General features: G+C 44.6%; 1 protein-coding gene across 1 annotated transcript in view; it reads right to left on the bottom strand.

Annotated features, from left to right (window-relative positions):
• Positions 1-12,759, bottom strand: part of ABCA12 (ATP binding cassette subfamily A member 12) — a 60,991-nt gene extending 48,232 nt beyond the window's left edge. Inside the window, exons 1-9 of the mRNA XM_069021454.1 lie at positions 12,737-12,759; positions 12,457-12,545; positions 11,315-11,424; positions 10,397-10,582; positions 9,375-9,553; positions 6,312-6,424; positions 5,128-5,224; positions 851-4,999; positions 118-233 (exon numbers count right to left, since the gene is read on the bottom strand). Of these exons, the coding sequence (XP_068877555.1) occupies positions 118-233; positions 851-4,999; positions 5,128-5,224; positions 6,312-6,424; positions 9,375-9,553; positions 10,397-10,582; positions 11,315-11,424; positions 12,457-12,545; positions 12,737-12,759 (5,062 nt within the window). The remainder of the gene's footprint in view (positions 1-117; positions 234-850; positions 5,000-5,127; positions 5,225-6,311; positions 6,425-9,374; positions 9,554-10,396; positions 10,583-11,314; positions 11,425-12,456; positions 12,546-12,736) is intronic.
• Between the last annotated feature and the right edge of the window lie 3,136 nt (positions 12,760-15,895).

Genomic DNA, 15,895 nt, shown 5'->3' with positions numbered 1-15,895 from the left:
TCCAGTTAATTGCCAGCAGACAAAACCACGTAGCACCATTCCTTCACACCATTAGACAAAAACCAGGCAGGACACGTTCCAGCTGAAGCCTCTCAGCTTTAATGAAATCATGATCACCTGTCAATTCCCCGTCTCCAGCTTCTGTGGCATTTATTAAACACATCAGGTAAGGGTTATAGCTGTTATTCGCTGTCACCTGCAAGATGGTGTTTTCAAATTCTAAAAACAGAAATCTGAAAAATAAGATAGGAATTTAAATCAGCTTCTCTTTCAAAAACAAGGTATATTAGTGAGCAACATGTCAGCTGTGGATGCTGTTCCTTGGCAGAGTAAATAAGAATTCCAGATGAAAGCCACCTCTCCTAAGTGGGTACTCTCCCAGTTTTATACCATCAGTTCTTTTTGCTGTTATTTCCCAAAGCTGTCATTCACTCTCAAAATAAGAAAACACACTTGAAAGGTTCACATCTATGTGATGGATGCATGATATAGATGGAAAGGCACACCTAGGAGAGACCGAGGATCAAAAATTAGAGAGTCATCCCACAAAGGAAGGTTTTCCAAAGAGCCTACCACTGGTGGTAAGAGTCCTTCAGGACCCTGATCTGCTGTGAATTGATACGTGCCAACACACAAAATATTTTGAAAGTCTGACTTTTAGCTGTATGCTCAGCTCAAGGAGAAGTTTCCTCTTCTTCAATTTAACCCACATTATACCTCGTGTCCTAAATTATGGTGATTGCAGGCTTAGGTTGTTCCACTGGAAGAAAATTCCATACTTCTCAGGCCAGAATGAGAGCAGTAATCACAATCCATCCATGGAATTGCACTACCCAAAACCCAAACTCACCGTGTGATCAAGCTGGTTGGGGACAGAGTGTGGTCACTCTGAGTCCAAGGCAGGGTCTTGTTGTAAAGGGTTTCTGCCACGACAATGAAGTGATGAGCAACGATATCAATCACACTGTCAAAACTGGTTGTGTTGGAGAGAAAAGCTGAGCTGGAACTTATATTGAATTCGTTTAGCAGGCCAGAGATGTTCAGGCCCTTGAGAATGTAGAGGGTGGCTTCTGTGATTTCTAGAGCTGACAGATTGCTGGCAGAGTCGCTTGCCGCTGCCTCCAACAGCCTTGCAAGGGAAGCTCCTTTGGCTGGATTCCTTTTGGTGCTGAGGAAGCTGTCAAACACATCCCAGACACTTGTGTAGTAACTCCCTTTAGTGAGGTTGAAGGTGCTGTGGAGTCTCTGCAGCAGGTTGTGGAGCGCATCCTGTGCCACACTGGAGAGCACAGACAGGTTATTCCAGTCTGCTGAGCTGTCTGAGAAATTCAGGGAGCTCAGCACTGTGTCATTCAGCAGGGCAGGAAGGAGCACCTTCAAAAGCTGGGATGGGAGCACATCACCCACATCCTGGGCTGGGATGGGGCACGAGGCATCACCCTGCACCAGCCCCTCCGTGGCTGCACTCAGAGCTCTCGCCTTCTCCTGGAGCCAGGAGTTTCCCAGCTCGGAGACAAGGTTTAACTTGGAAAGGAAACTCAGAGAAAAACGCAGAGCTCGGGTGAGGCACGACAGCTCCTTGAAAAAGCGCTCCCTGCTGTTCTTGTAGGCAGCAGCAAACTCTGGGGACAGTTCCAGGTTGGTTATGGCCAGCTGGAACACCCTGGCAAAGGTGTCATTGCTCCCTGTCCCACCCTCCACACCCAAGGAATCCAAGAGCAGCTTGCAGGGGCTCCTGGCTGAGGACTCCCTTAGAGTGGCATTTTCAAACAGCACCTCAAGGGCTACGTGGAGCACATCTTCAAAGGAGCAATTCTGGAGTGTCCTATAGCCATTGCTGCTGTTCTCAAGGAAAGGACCCAAGGCTAAATGCAGGAACTCCCAAATTTTTGCCTGTAGTGAGGTATTGTGCTGTGAGGGAGACTGGCTGAACTCCTGCAGCAGGAAATGAGAGAAATTATAGACAACATCCATCTTTTCCTCAAGTGTTTTGTTTAAGTTGGTGTCATGAAGAGCTTTCATTCCTGCTCTCCACATTTCCATCAGTCTCTGGGTATGGTTACTGTAAGAATCAAGTAACAGGCTGATAGTCTCAAGCTCACCGATGTTATACCTTTTCTGCAAACCTTTCAAAGTTAAGATACCCCTTTGCATGGCCTGCAAGTACATGGAGATGTTGGTTCCCCTGGAGTCTTCACCATCATACAGCTCAAAGATGGAGGATGCAATGTTTAGCAGCTGCTTCAGTTCCTTACTGAAAGGAAGACTGGAGTCATTTTGCATGGTATTTAGCAGATTTTTTACCATGTCTAGAAGTGACTGGGCAGTGAGACTGTCTGTACTATTCCAGTTCAAGGACTGGAGACCTTCAGCAATATGCCAGAAAGCACCAAGTTCATTTTCCTGCCTTCCAGGAGGGCCACTCTGGAGTTTCTGCATTAGCTTAGACAAAGAAGTGATCAGCAGATAATGATCACTGGTATTCACCTTTGCCATCGCACCAAGAAGCTGCTCAAGGGACAAGAGGTGTTCTGCAACATTTTCAGAAGTTCCAGGGGTCAACAGGAAGTCAGAAAATAATGATGACACTTCTTCATTTGTGCTGAGATAATTTTCAATGTCTTCAAGCGAGATTGCATCGAGTGCAATCATTTTGATAACCTCCCATGCATTCTCTGTACTAAAATGAGTCCTGTTTAAAATTATCTTGTTCCAAATCACTGCAGCCATAGTCAGAATATCTTGATTTTCTTTTCCATAGGGATTAGAGTAGAACAATCCTTCACCACCCCCTTCATACAGAGGAAGTATTTCTTGAAATATTCTTTCCAAGTCCAGTGTGCTGTCTGTGGCAGAAGTTGAACTGAAAAAGAGTTTTAATGAAGTATACAAATCACTCAGATCTGAGGATTTAATTGCTTCAGTAGAATTATGAAAGATCTGATGCACCAATGCTTTTCCAGGAGCTACCCCAAAGTCCACGAGGATTAGGGCTTTCTTCATAATGTGCAGGAGTTCCACATATTCAGCCACTTCTGTTAGGCTCCATTTGGAGGTCAGCAGGCTGCCAGTGGCATGCCACAGCCGGGAGAAGTGTCCCCACTCGGGCTGGCTGGAGGCAGCTCTGCCCACTTGCAGCAGCTCGTATAGACTGCTGTTCCTCATGGAAGCAGATGGTGACAGATGGGAAAACAAAGGCAGCCCATCCCAGTCTGCTGAGCTGTCAGAGAAATTCAGGGAGCTCAGCACTGTGTCATTCAGCAGGGTAGGAAGGAGCACCTTCAAAAGCTGGGATGGGAGCACATCACCCACATCCTGGGCTGGGATGGGGCACGAGGCATCACCCTGCACCAGCCCCTCCGTGGCTGCACTCAGAGCTCTCGCCTTCTCCTGGAGCCAGGAGTTTCCCAGCTCGGAGACAAGGTTTAACTTGGAAAGGAAACTCAGAGAAAAACGCAGAGCTCGGGTGAGGCACGACAGCTCCTTGAAAAAGCGCTCCCTGCTGTTCTTGTAGGCAGCAGCAAACTCTGGGGACAGTTCCAGGTTGGTTATGGCCAGCTGGAACACCCTGGCAAAGGTGTCATTGCTCCCTGTCCCACCCTCCACACCCAAGGAATCCAAGAGCAGCTTGCAGGGGCTCCTGGCTGAGGACTCCCTTAGAGTGGCATTTTCAAACAGCACCTCAAGGGCTACGTGGAGCACATCTTCAAAGGAGCAATTCTGGAGTGTCCTATAGCCATTGCTGCTGTTCTCAAGGAAAGGACCCAAGGCTAAATGCAGGAACTCCCAAATTTTTGCCTGTAGTGAGGTATTGTGCTGTGAGGGAGACTGGCTGAACTCCTGCAGTAGAAGATGCGTTAAATTATAGATAGGGTTAATTATGTCTTCACTGGTACCTTCACTGGCACTTGTAGAATGAAGGATTTTCATTCCTGTTCTCAGAAGTTCAGACAAGCTCTCGAAGGTTTTGTTGTCAAAATTAAAGAAAAGATCTATAGATTTTAATTTACTGACATTATAACGCAGCTGTAGGTCTTTTAACACGTCCAACGTCTTTTGGACAGCTTGAGTGACTTGTGAGATATTGGCTACTCCAGAGCTTTCCCCAAACTCTTTAAACACGGCTGTTATAAATTCTGACAGCTGATCCAATTCCTCACCGAGGACACCACTTGAATTGTTGTTCAGCTTTTGCAAATGGCTGTTTAACACCTCCAAAAACTGCCCATAGGCAACAATGGCTGTGTTATTCCACTTCATGGATCTCAGTTTCTCCCCAATGCGCCAGTAGACGTTCAACTCATCCCACCAGGTCTCACCCATGGACTTCTCTACAGCCCTCATCAGCTCAAACACAGGCAGCAGGAGGTACTGATAACCTACATTTGTGCCTGTCATTCTAAAAAACATCTTCTGGAGAGCTAGGAGCTGCTCTGGGAAGTTTCTGTAGGACTCAGGCTCAAGCAGATCATCAGAAAACACAGATGGGATTTCTTGCATTCCACCCAAACGGTCTCTGACACCTTCCAGAAGTGATGGCATGCTTGTGGAGAGCAACATTTTGAGAGCATCCTTAGTCTGCAGTGTACTAAAATTAGAATTATTTAGCAGAGCTGGATTCCAAAGCATTGTAGCTAATTTTAAAGCCCTCTGAATTTCTTTCCACTGGGTCATTGTATTGAAAATGGAAGTCCCATTAAAGTCACTCTGTAATTGCAGTGATGTGAAGTTATAGATTTCATCAATTATTTCCTTATTATATGGTTCCTTTAATTTATAATAATGATGTGGATTCATTCCCAGTTCAAGAAATGCATACAATTTCTGTAATGTTTCATTCTTCAAATTTCTGAATAGATCTAAGCTTTTTAATTCACTTCTATTCATTTTTTCCTCAAAGCCTTTTAAACGATGTAGATGCTTTTGTATGGCTTCTAAATCATCTGAATTAATGGACCTCTTGGAGTGCTTTCCACCAATCTCTGGTGACCTTATTTTTCTGGAGGGGAACAAAAAAGTGTTTTAGTGAATATGAAATCAATGCAAGTGGAAATGTAAGGTGATTTAGAGCAAAGATCGTAGATTTGAATTACACTGTTAGTAATATCCCTTTAGCTAATGTCTCACCTTAGAACTTCCTCCAATTCAGATACTAAAGTGTGATTGTCTTTCCAGTGAACAAAGGAATTACAAATAGATCTGGTCAGCCAACTGCTTTCTTTATCTACAACAAAAATGTGAAAAGTGTATTAGTAAAGATCATGTAATTTTGGTACCTGAGAAGTGCTATAATGGCAAATCTATCTGGGATAACATGCACATACGAAGTTAGGCTCCTACCACAAACCACAATATGCTGGTTACAAATCTGAGTGTTCTTTTGGGGTGTAACTCTTCCTGGCCTTTCAAGGGAAGTGGGGATGCTGCCTGGCATCCGAGAAATTACTTTCCATGCTGAAAATCACTCAGGAACAATTCACTGCTCCTGTGATCTGGATGCTAACAGAGGTCTCCTCCTGCTTTAGGAGCACTTTGCTATCAGTAATGCAGGGTAAGGTGGCCAGGTATTTATTAGGGTTTCCTTCCCTTCATTTAGGGTTGCTTTTTACTGCTCACACATAAGCTCTGTCTGCAGCATCATTTATGTCTCCCACAGCATTTACACTCATCTTGATATCCCCATGTGTCCAGTCCTCTCACCAGCTACTTCTCCATGTTTTCCCTACTTGCACATCTAATCTTTCTTCTTATCCACCTCAACTTCCACAATCTCCATGAAACAAGTAGAGGACAGACAGCATTACCAATCTGTCCCTTGTAGCATTTAGCTGCTGTTCCTTTCCCCTGCCTGTTCACAGATCCCCAGTTAGAGGGGGATATCCAGTACTGTCTCTGCTGGAAGGGACAGGGATTTAAAGGAAGGGCTAATTTAAGCTTGTTTTGCAGCCCAGCCCCACCCCCTGCCTTGACACATCAAGCTGAGTTTGACAGAGCCCACAACCAGAGGCAGATTTTGACATCACCCCCCCAAAAAGCGAATCAAGGTAAAACATTACTGCTCCCTATTTCCACTGAGGCTGCAAGCTCATGTTAATTCATTGTCTACTGACAAAACCAAGCTTTTTTACCTTTCCATTTGAAATGAGGCATTTTATTCGCATTTGTAAAAAGCTGAAAGAAGAATCCATTACGCTGAGCCCTGAACTCAGCATAATGTGTGCAATCTGTATGGTTACTTATTAGCCTGCAGTTTGCTTCTCCTCAGCACCACAGGTTTTCAGCAGAGATATGACTCAATGGAGGAGTCTTACCTTGCTCCAAGCAGTTCAGGGTATGTGGAGAATCTGTAGCCCCATTCTGAACAGTTTTGAATCCATCATCACCCACAAGAGATGCAGAGACATTCTGAGCTGCCAGCACAACACTAAAGGCGGGGGGGGAAAGAAAAATGAATTGTGGTTACAGGTTTATGAGAAGAAATAGAACAAATGTTCTAATAGGAAACAGCTGGAGTACAGCCTACCATTCTTAAAATGTCTGACAGACAAGACATCGCCCCTATTTTTAATTATTTGTTTGATCATGCACAGGATACAAACACCAGGGGCTTTGATGGGAAGGCCATGGCAGCATATTAGCACAAACACGTGTGGCACTCACTAGGTGCACTTGTTCAGAGAGTTATGTACAATCTGCAGGCCACTTAAATTCTGCCAGCAGGTCTCAGAAAACACCCAGGTGACACACCAGCCATGTCATTCACTGATGTGGGTGAATTTCCTCCTAAAAAACCCAAGAACCAAGGAGACAAGGCTCCACAGAGTGCAGGGATCCCGAGGGGAAACACATCTGTGGGAGGAAGAAGCAATTACAAATAACTGTTGCCGTTTCCAGTTCTCCTTCTTTCCTCTTTTATGCTGTAATAGCTGGGCTGACAGGGAAGCAAGGAATGTTTTTCAGTCTTAGGAAGGAATAAGCTGATAATCAGGCATATTGTAGCACAGAGGAACTCATTTACAGGACTCCCTGCTCAGGTGTGCAGGTTACTGAAAACTTCACTGTGATTATTCGTCCCTTTTGCTTCTCCTGTATAAAGAGTAGCTCTTCACTGTAGGCATGGGGTCGCTGAAATGCACCATCTCTCTCTCACCTGCCTGAAGTTCTGCACATAATACATAAAGAACCTGGCTGGGCTGATGTCAGTGGCATGAATAAATACATACTGATCTGTGGGAACAGGCTGCTACTGAGGACAGAGCACTGGGGATCTCTTCTCTCCTAATTTAACATAACGTCTCCATGCAGGTTTCGTAGGCTTGGTGCTCAGTATTTTCATTCTGCAGATGTGCTTGTAAGAGTCTTAGAGGGGAAGAAGCTCAGTTGTAAATGACATATTTAGCTGAGCAATGGCAGAGCCAAGGAGGAGGCAGGCACAGGCTGCCAAAAGAAGATGCATATCACGCAGATCAGAAGGCAGCAAACATGGAAACAAGTGCTGTTGCTGCCCTTTTATTTCAGTCTTGCAGGACTTCTGCAGACTTTGGCTGTGGAGAAAAAGCTCAGCTATGTGCTTAGCTGAAAAACTATCTTACAGCAACAAACAGGAACATTAGTAAAATCAGTCTGCAAAACAGGTTTTTGTGAGTAATAAAACTGGCTGCTAAACTTTCTATAGGATTCATGACTTGGAAGTTACTGTTTCACAGTGGTGGTGTTTATCACTTGGTTAATACAGATGCCACGACGAGCAAAAGTTCTTTTCTTCTATACCTTCATATTTCTACCACAAAAAAAAAATTCCATGTGCAGCACTTCTTTAGGAGTTTGGTCCTGCCTGAGTAAGAGACGTGGCCAGGCTCGCTAAGATGTGCTTTTGTAAGCATCATTAAAAGTACTATTTGTGCAATAACTCTTTGCTCATGCATTTACAGTGCCAGATGCCAGGCATAAAAGCACTGCACAGTTCTGGTGATGAAATTCTATGTGCCTCTTTGTCGTGCCTATGACAACTTCGCCCAGTTCTGCAGCTGTAGAGCACAGCAGAGCAGCACAGCAAATATTAATTCTCCCTGGGCACTCAAACAGGGCTGGTTCTCAGCCTGGGTTCTGGGAGCCAGTAAATGCAAACAAATGCAATAATCCTGTGACTGAAACAGCAGCATGAACAAAACGTTTCTGAATGAAATTACAATTCTTGCCACACTGCTACTGACTCCTTTAAGGATAAGGACATTACAACTTACACATGGGTCTCACAATGCAGCATGGAAAATTACCTTGATATTAAATGTACAGGTTTTTAAGTGCCTTGGCAACACACCAGTGATCAGAAGTGAGTCCCTCTAAGCCTGGGTGCAATCAAAGTGGCAAAGTTTCTACAACTTCTTTTGACATCTTTACCCAACTACTCATGTATGCAAGATAAAAACAAAAAGCAGTCTGAAAATGCTGTTTCTTGGTGTCCTCCATGTGCTGCAACAACTGGACTATCCAGAATATTTTATAGCAGGGTCAGTCACACATCCAGAAGATGACTTGAAACAGAGTCCCTTAATCTTGAGTAATTCAAGTCTTCTGGAGATCAGGGAGAGTTTAGCCCAAGTACAGACCAGGAAAGGGATTTCAAGCCTAAGCCTATTTTAGAAATTTGTATTGTCCTAGGTGCATCAAATATTTCAGCACAGTTAAATAATGCAGTTAAGCCAGCTGTGCCTTAAATATAATACATATAATAAATATCATATCATATAATATCATATATATGATGGTTAACTATAACCATTGAGCAAGTGCATAACTGGGACTTTCTTCTCCAAGTCAGACATGTTAAAGCCCATATGTTAGAGAACTAGGCTCCCTCTCCTCTCTGCTCTCTTGGGACCAGTCCTGAAAGATTAAACCAGCAGCAGATTAGGTAGTCAGTTTTAAAAAACAACATTATGGCTCCCCTAGAAGTGCCTGAGGTGTTCCAAAGCAACCTGACCTTGGCTCTGAGGTTTTCTGGAAAGAAGCAGCCGGCTGCTTTCTTCACCCAGCCAGGAGGGCTTTTCTTCCACCAAAGGCAGTGGCTGTGACTCACCAGCTTTTTATCTGCACAAGGGCATGACAGTGCCTCTAAGCAGGCTGGGAGAAAACTCAAGAGTTTATATCAAGTTCCCATTAAAAGAATGACACAAGAGTCACTGAAAAACAACACACTGCTCACAGTCCACGGACACCTTCAGAGATGCATTAGTGTGGAGCTGCATCATTCCCCAAACAAATCACACTTTTAAGGTAACACCCTTCCTTCAAGAGGAGAGGTGATGTCCTTAGAGGCCAATATACAAACCCACCAACTTTCAGGGCTTCTCCTGCCATTTTCTCTATTTTACCTGCTTGGATTCTGAAGAAAATCAGTTATGTCTCGCAGTTGCATGTTGTCCTGGAACACATCTGGGGCCAGCAAAAGCAGGTGCCACAGGGAGGTGTCATTCTGCACTTGGGAGATGAGTGTCAGAAACGAGACCATTTCGTTGACAAAGGTCTCCTGGTACTGTGGGTTGTGCTGCACCTTAACAAATAAAAATGTATGAAATTACTTAAGAACCAGAAGAAATTGTTTAATAACCACAAGCCTTGCTGCTGGGGGGTCCTTTTTATGTCTTTCAGCTGGCACTGCACTTGCATGCAAGTCTGCAAACAATACATTCAAAGGACAGGCAATAACTGAGAGTGTGACTGTGCTTTACCTTCCACCCCAGGTTGTACAATAAATTCTCTGTTCAGACAAGCCCTACGATTCACAATGTCCTGAAGAAACCAAAGACTAGGAATACAAGAAAATTAATATCAATCCTAACCTTGGCAAAGAATAAAAAAAAAAAGAAGGCTTCACCTTTAAAGGATTAATTTGCTTTAATTATATTGCTTTCCAAAGACAACTACTGCTTCAATCATGAATTGTTGGATCAGATGCAGGAGTCACTGGATGAAGTTATACAGCTGAGGTAATACACAATTAAATTTATTGCCTTCCCAAGCTTTAAACATTCTTATTTACACCACATCCTCATGCTGTTCTATTGACCTGTCACTGCAGCAGGGCAAACAAAGAGGAGAAGCAAGGCCCAGGTGTGGTGAGAACCCTCAGTGGCCACGAGCTGATGGCTGGATGATCCTTGGCTTTCAAGCCACATACTCAGCTTGGAGGTCTTTGGGCTAACTCCATGCACAAGAATTAATTCAGCCTCACTGTGCCCTACTTGCACTTGGGTACAGAGATGAGCAACTCCTGCCCACGAGGGGCCGTGCGGTAGCTCCCAAACACTGCCTGACGTGTCTGAACTGCTGCAGCGGTTCCCAGGGAAGGAACAACTCCCAGCTGCAGTCCCCAGGGAAGGTCCCAGGCACCCACCTGGGAGAGCTGGCTCCTGAACTCCTGGGCAAACGACTCCAGAAGTGACGAGTTGGTGAAGCAGAAGGTGTGGTGGATATTGGCTGCCATGCTCCCTCCGGTGGCACCGGGATGTGCCAGGTACCGTGACAAGACCTCACACAGCAGGGCCCTGAGATTCCCTGCAGTGGAGTGTTGGGGCTGGTTCTGAAAGAACAACAAAACATTCAGGGCAGCTGTAAAGCAACAGTGTACTTGGGATGGTTTTAAATGCAGTGATGAGGCTTTTTTTAAGGGACAGCAGTGACATGTGAAAAGCATTGTGGTTACAAGCACTTACACATAGGCAGAATTCTAACAGCTGAACAGTGTCACTAAATCCTCTCAAACTCCTCATATATTATACAGAGAAATGTGTATATAAGTGTTCGTAGGCCTTGATACCAAAACACTGAAAGTGTCCATTACATTGTACCAAATTTCTGTCACAAAGGAATTGATCCTGTAAATATTCAATACCTACATAATAAACACAGTGCCTCTGATGCCACTGCATGACTGTCATGGGCAAATAAATACCTGAATGTCAAAGCCTGTGACATCATATCTTTAATTTCATAAGAAAGAAAATATACTGCAAACACCTTAACTCACACAAGTTCTGAACAAAGTATCTCAGGGTATTGTGTGTGACTATATTTTATATTTCATAGTATTATGTCCCAAGGTTTGCCTGGTTTCTGCCTAGAGGATAAAAAACTTTCCACAAAGCTTAAAAATCCACCCACAATCACTATGTTTCCAAAATAAAGCTCATTCACATAATAGGAGAGATCCTAAAGCAATAAAAGCTGTGTGTTGGTACTTGGAGCTTCTTATTCTTTAAATATGAGGATACATAAATGTTCACACTCAGCTACTATGCAAATACAGACTTACCTTCCCAAAACTGAGGATCCTGTTGAACATGTTGGTGCTGGAAGTCAAGTTGGATGGTGATGAAATGTTCTGAAGGTTTTTCTCTCCATGTGATACCAAATCCCCAAATGCTGCAATAACAGTTTGAAACACTGTATTTTACTTATGTCTTTTAAAACCTCTTTGCTACATAAAACTCTTGCAGAGGACAGCTACACACGGCTTTGGGTGCACCATTGTTATTAATCTGTTTCCAAAGGTACAGCCAGTGGCATCCTGTAAGTACTTCAGGTTTTTTTCTGATACAATTACATTCTGGATGTCACTGTAACTTGCTACATGGGGCCATGACCTATCATTTTTAATTTTTTTTTTTTAATAAAACGTAGAACTGAGATCCTTGCTGAGCATCAACATGAGTCAGTAGCTCCCATAACTGTTCATTGATTTACTTCCCCCTCCACCCCCACGCCTCTGCACTTGGTCCCTTTTGCATTCAGCCTTTTTCTGTCTGTGCACCACAGAGGGTGCTGGCAGGAATGCTAATTGGAACAGTGAATGGCTGGAGCAGAACAGGCAAATGCAAATCTGTAATCATTCACTTCATCGTGAGCTCCCTGCAGAAAGGACTATCCATCATGATGGCTTGCAGATTGTACCAGCCATTACCATCAATAAATAATAATTGTAATGATTTCATGGTAACTTTCAGTCTGAAAGTTCCTTCAGGAAAGAGAATCACATCAGAGGAGAATATCACCAACAATAAATATCCACTCTGGCACAGAAGACAACTTATTTGCTGGATAACCATGGATAAAAACACATTTGAAAAGAAATCATAAGCTGTTTATGGAGAATTTGTGGGCAGTAAAAGGGCAATATTCCACAAATAGCCAGGTCTCTAATTAATGTCCAATCAATCTGTGATCTTGCATTGCTCCTGTGAAGCACAACCTTTTAATCCCAGTTTCTTGGCCAAATTCCAACGTCTTTTCTACAGACAGTTACTTGTAGCTGTTCCCAAGAATTTACACTAATGTCGTGGCCATGGCCACGTGCCTCTATGAAACATATGAATCATTTCAGCAGTGCTCTAAGAATTGCAGCTCTGTCCAGAGAGTTTCAAAAGGTCAGCCTTCCCAGAGCAGCAAGTAACCTACCCAGTGAAGCATTCCTGCTTTCCGGACCCTCCACACTCCATGATGATGGCTGCCTGTCCTTGGCTCCACTGGATGAGCTCCTGTGCTTGCTGAGGGAAAGAAGAATGAAAGAGACACCTGTAACAACTCCCAGAATTTCTTATATTTAACTTACACTTTACTGCCTTAACTCAGAATGTGTCTATGGCTGGATTTCGTGGCAGGTGTGTTGACATCTGGGTTATGCAAAAGCCTGGTTCCTTCTGGAGGCCTGGCACGTATCTTGGGGAAGCAAAAGTACAGAACCATGGCTACAAAGTACATGGCCTTACCAAGAAATCCTTCCAGGCAACAGGACCTGTTCATCCTTCCCAAACATTTCACTACAGGAGAAAAGGGTGGAAGAAGTCGTTATTGAGCTTGGCTTTTGGACTTCCCTTTTATTAAGGGAAATTTCAAGTAACACCTTGCACACTTTGGTAAATGCCTCTAAGGAACAGAATCAAAGGTGAGAACCTCACCCATTTTCTCTGCTGACCACTGGTTATACACAGTTTTAGGGAAAGTTATACAACAGTTTAACAAGAGCTTCAGTAAGTTGCACAATGGGAGAGGAGAAAAACAGCCTCGATTAGCTGAGTATTACAAAATAATCTATCCAGGTAGTAAAGGGCCACAGCTCAAACACTTTGTGACAAACTCACCCATGGGGAGCCTGCTCCTATTCATCTGGAGCCTTCCCCTTCCCAAGGAATCTTTTCCTGAGGTTTTAGACTCTGGTCTCTCCTGCTAGTTTTGCTGTGGCTACTTAACAGTAGGTGTTTTCCCTTGTAAGGCTGACACTGACCATACAAGGGTAGGTATGGCCACATATCTATAATGATACTTCACACAGACAACTTCGAGCATCAAGAGTGGTCAAGATGCCTGTTAATGACTCACACTCTTGATCTAAAATTTGGCCAAATTCTTTGATTTTCATTTGGCAGGAAAAACCACTTATTTCCTAAACAGCTTTTCAGAAACAAAAAACAGAAAGCAAGAAGGATGTGTAGCTACTGAAACCCATGGAAGACCTCCAGCTTTGGCACTAGAAGCTCCCATTTCTTCATTTCAATACCCCAAATGAACCATTGTTTAACATGCCCAGGAAAAATCAATGACACTGAGGAAAGGAGCTGTGAATCCAGGCATCCAGTCTCCATGTGGCTTTGCCTTCCCTCCTCTCTTCTGCTGCGTGACCTTGAATTTGATTAGGATTCACCTTGCGCAACTTCAGTCGCCCACATCCTCAGTCATCCTTCCCACCCATGGAGAGATTCTGACTTGGCCTAGGAAATTACACTCTCTCTGCACTAAGGAGGATCCTTAAGGAGCCACCAACCCCAGGATGTCCCATCCTGCCTGATGTGCTCTCTGGTGAGGCCCATTTTAGCTCTTCAGACTCTCAAGCTCTGGCCAAGAGGGATTTTCAGGCTCTGACACAACCACTATGGAGCAGCCTCTCACCTGAGAGCAAAGACAAGCAACAAGGGCCATTGTGAGATGCCCAGATGTTCAGCTCTCCATGAACCAGCCAGGCCTCAGCATGGCATGTTCCCTGGGGGTGTGTCAGAACTGGGCAGCTAAGGCATAGAAACCACCCTGGCTGGCATGCCTCAAAGCAAATGTTACTTGGCTTCAATTGGAACATCAAGAAATTGAAATGCTCCTGCTGAACATTTCCATTTCAGCAAACTGACATTCCAACAAAACATGCCCAGCCAGCTCCACACAGCAAATCTCTGTGCTTTTGTGGGCAAAAGTTGTTTCTCCTTTTTCGTGTGTTTCCCAACACATCTGACGGCCTCCAGAGAGGACACCTGTTCTGGCTGGCACCTGGAGGGCCTGCTCAAAGAGCAGCTGCTCCAGAACTAACATCCAGACTTACAGCCAAAGCATCCTGAACTGATCCCTCCCAGTGGCAGATCAGCACTCTGGGCTGCTCTGGGGGCAAGTCTTATCACTGACCTGACCCACAGTCATGCAAAAAAAAAATGTTCCTTTGCTTTGATCTGGGTGAGCTGAAGAGCTTTCTCAGGGAGCAAAATTCTCTTCAGCAGAAGATTCAAGCCTGAATCAGTGGACATATTCCTGAGAGCTTTCCCTAAGGTGATTATTTCTGAAGTGTCCATGTTGCAGCTGATATTCTCTTTTCTAAGTGTCAGACATCTGTTAGAACAGGTAGTTGAGGTATATCTGTCATGGACAAACTTGTACATACATGCAGACATGCATGGATGCTCCCTCCCCCTCAAAACAGGCTTTGTTTTACAGTTCCTAACACCTGGAAATATTCAGATTCCCTTACAGTCTGAGGGATGAGATGTCATTGAGTCTTGGCAGCAGATCTTCTGGTGTGTATGGTGTGCCCTTACACCTGGCATCGGAATCACACAGCACTGTTTGCAGGAACGGGAAGAAGCCTGCACTGGGAAGGTTTCGGGGTGCAAGATAACCTGGAGGAAGAAAGAGAGAGAAAATGCCATTATGATGATGAGGACGTGCACTTTTTGGCCATATGTTTCTGTCAGGATGTGCTATTTTCCCTTCCTAAACGACAGGAGAGATTCTCAGTTTCACTGAGGGTCCTTTCACTGACTCCACCCAGGCAGTGTCATCTGCCAAATCCCACTAGAAGCACCTCCACAACACTGACAAAGCCATCACAGGCTATTTAATCATAGAATTATAGAATGGTTTGGCTTGGAAGAAACCTTGAAGGTTGTCCAGTTCCAACATGCCTGCCATGGGCAGGGACACCTTCCACTAGACCCAGTTGTTCAGGGTCCCAGTTAATAAGAAGAAGAGCCAAGCTATTTGTTCATAGGATACCTGTCGGTCCTGAAGCAACTGCAGATTCCCCCCTCCACTCCACAATCCAAGAACAGGCAAGAAATGACAAAAACCCCCCTTAGATTAAGATATCCTAATTCTGTCTTTAAAAAGTGAAGTAAAATAAAAGCAGGCACATGGCCAGAGTAACCTGAAGCACCCATGAGAATGTGTTCTCCAACACTTGTTGGATTGGCTCCTATGCAACACCACAATCTTTATTTCCAAGCCAGGCTGTTAAAACCGGGCTTTGTCTCAGCTTTTACCACAGGAAGGGGCAGAGGATCCAGGACCAACAAACATCCTTTGCCTTTTGTGCAGAGCTGCCCTGGGAAGGCAGAGGAGCAATCCATCACCACCGCCCAGCTCAGAGCAGCTCCAGCACCATCTGCCTGGTGACCTGGGATGCTGGCAGCCAGTGCTGAGGGATGAGCTCTGTGTCCCTGTCTCCTGTTTCTCCAGACAGAGAGTGGACCTGAGCAATGAGACACTCGAGTGTTTTATGTGCCACTTGCCCCGTGCTGCTTGCTGCCAGCCCGCAGAGTTCATGGCTGCTCTTCCTCTCGGAGACAAACGCTCCCATAAA

The sequence above is a fragment of the Aphelocoma coerulescens genome, chromosome 7 (genome assembly GCF_041296385.1).
Source record: "Aphelocoma coerulescens isolate FSJ_1873_10779 chromosome 7, UR_Acoe_1.0, whole genome shotgun sequence".
NCBI classification, from domain to species: Eukaryota; Metazoa; Chordata; class Aves; order Passeriformes; family Corvidae; genus Aphelocoma; species Aphelocoma coerulescens.
This window is presented reverse-complemented; position numbering and strand designations above follow the sequence as displayed.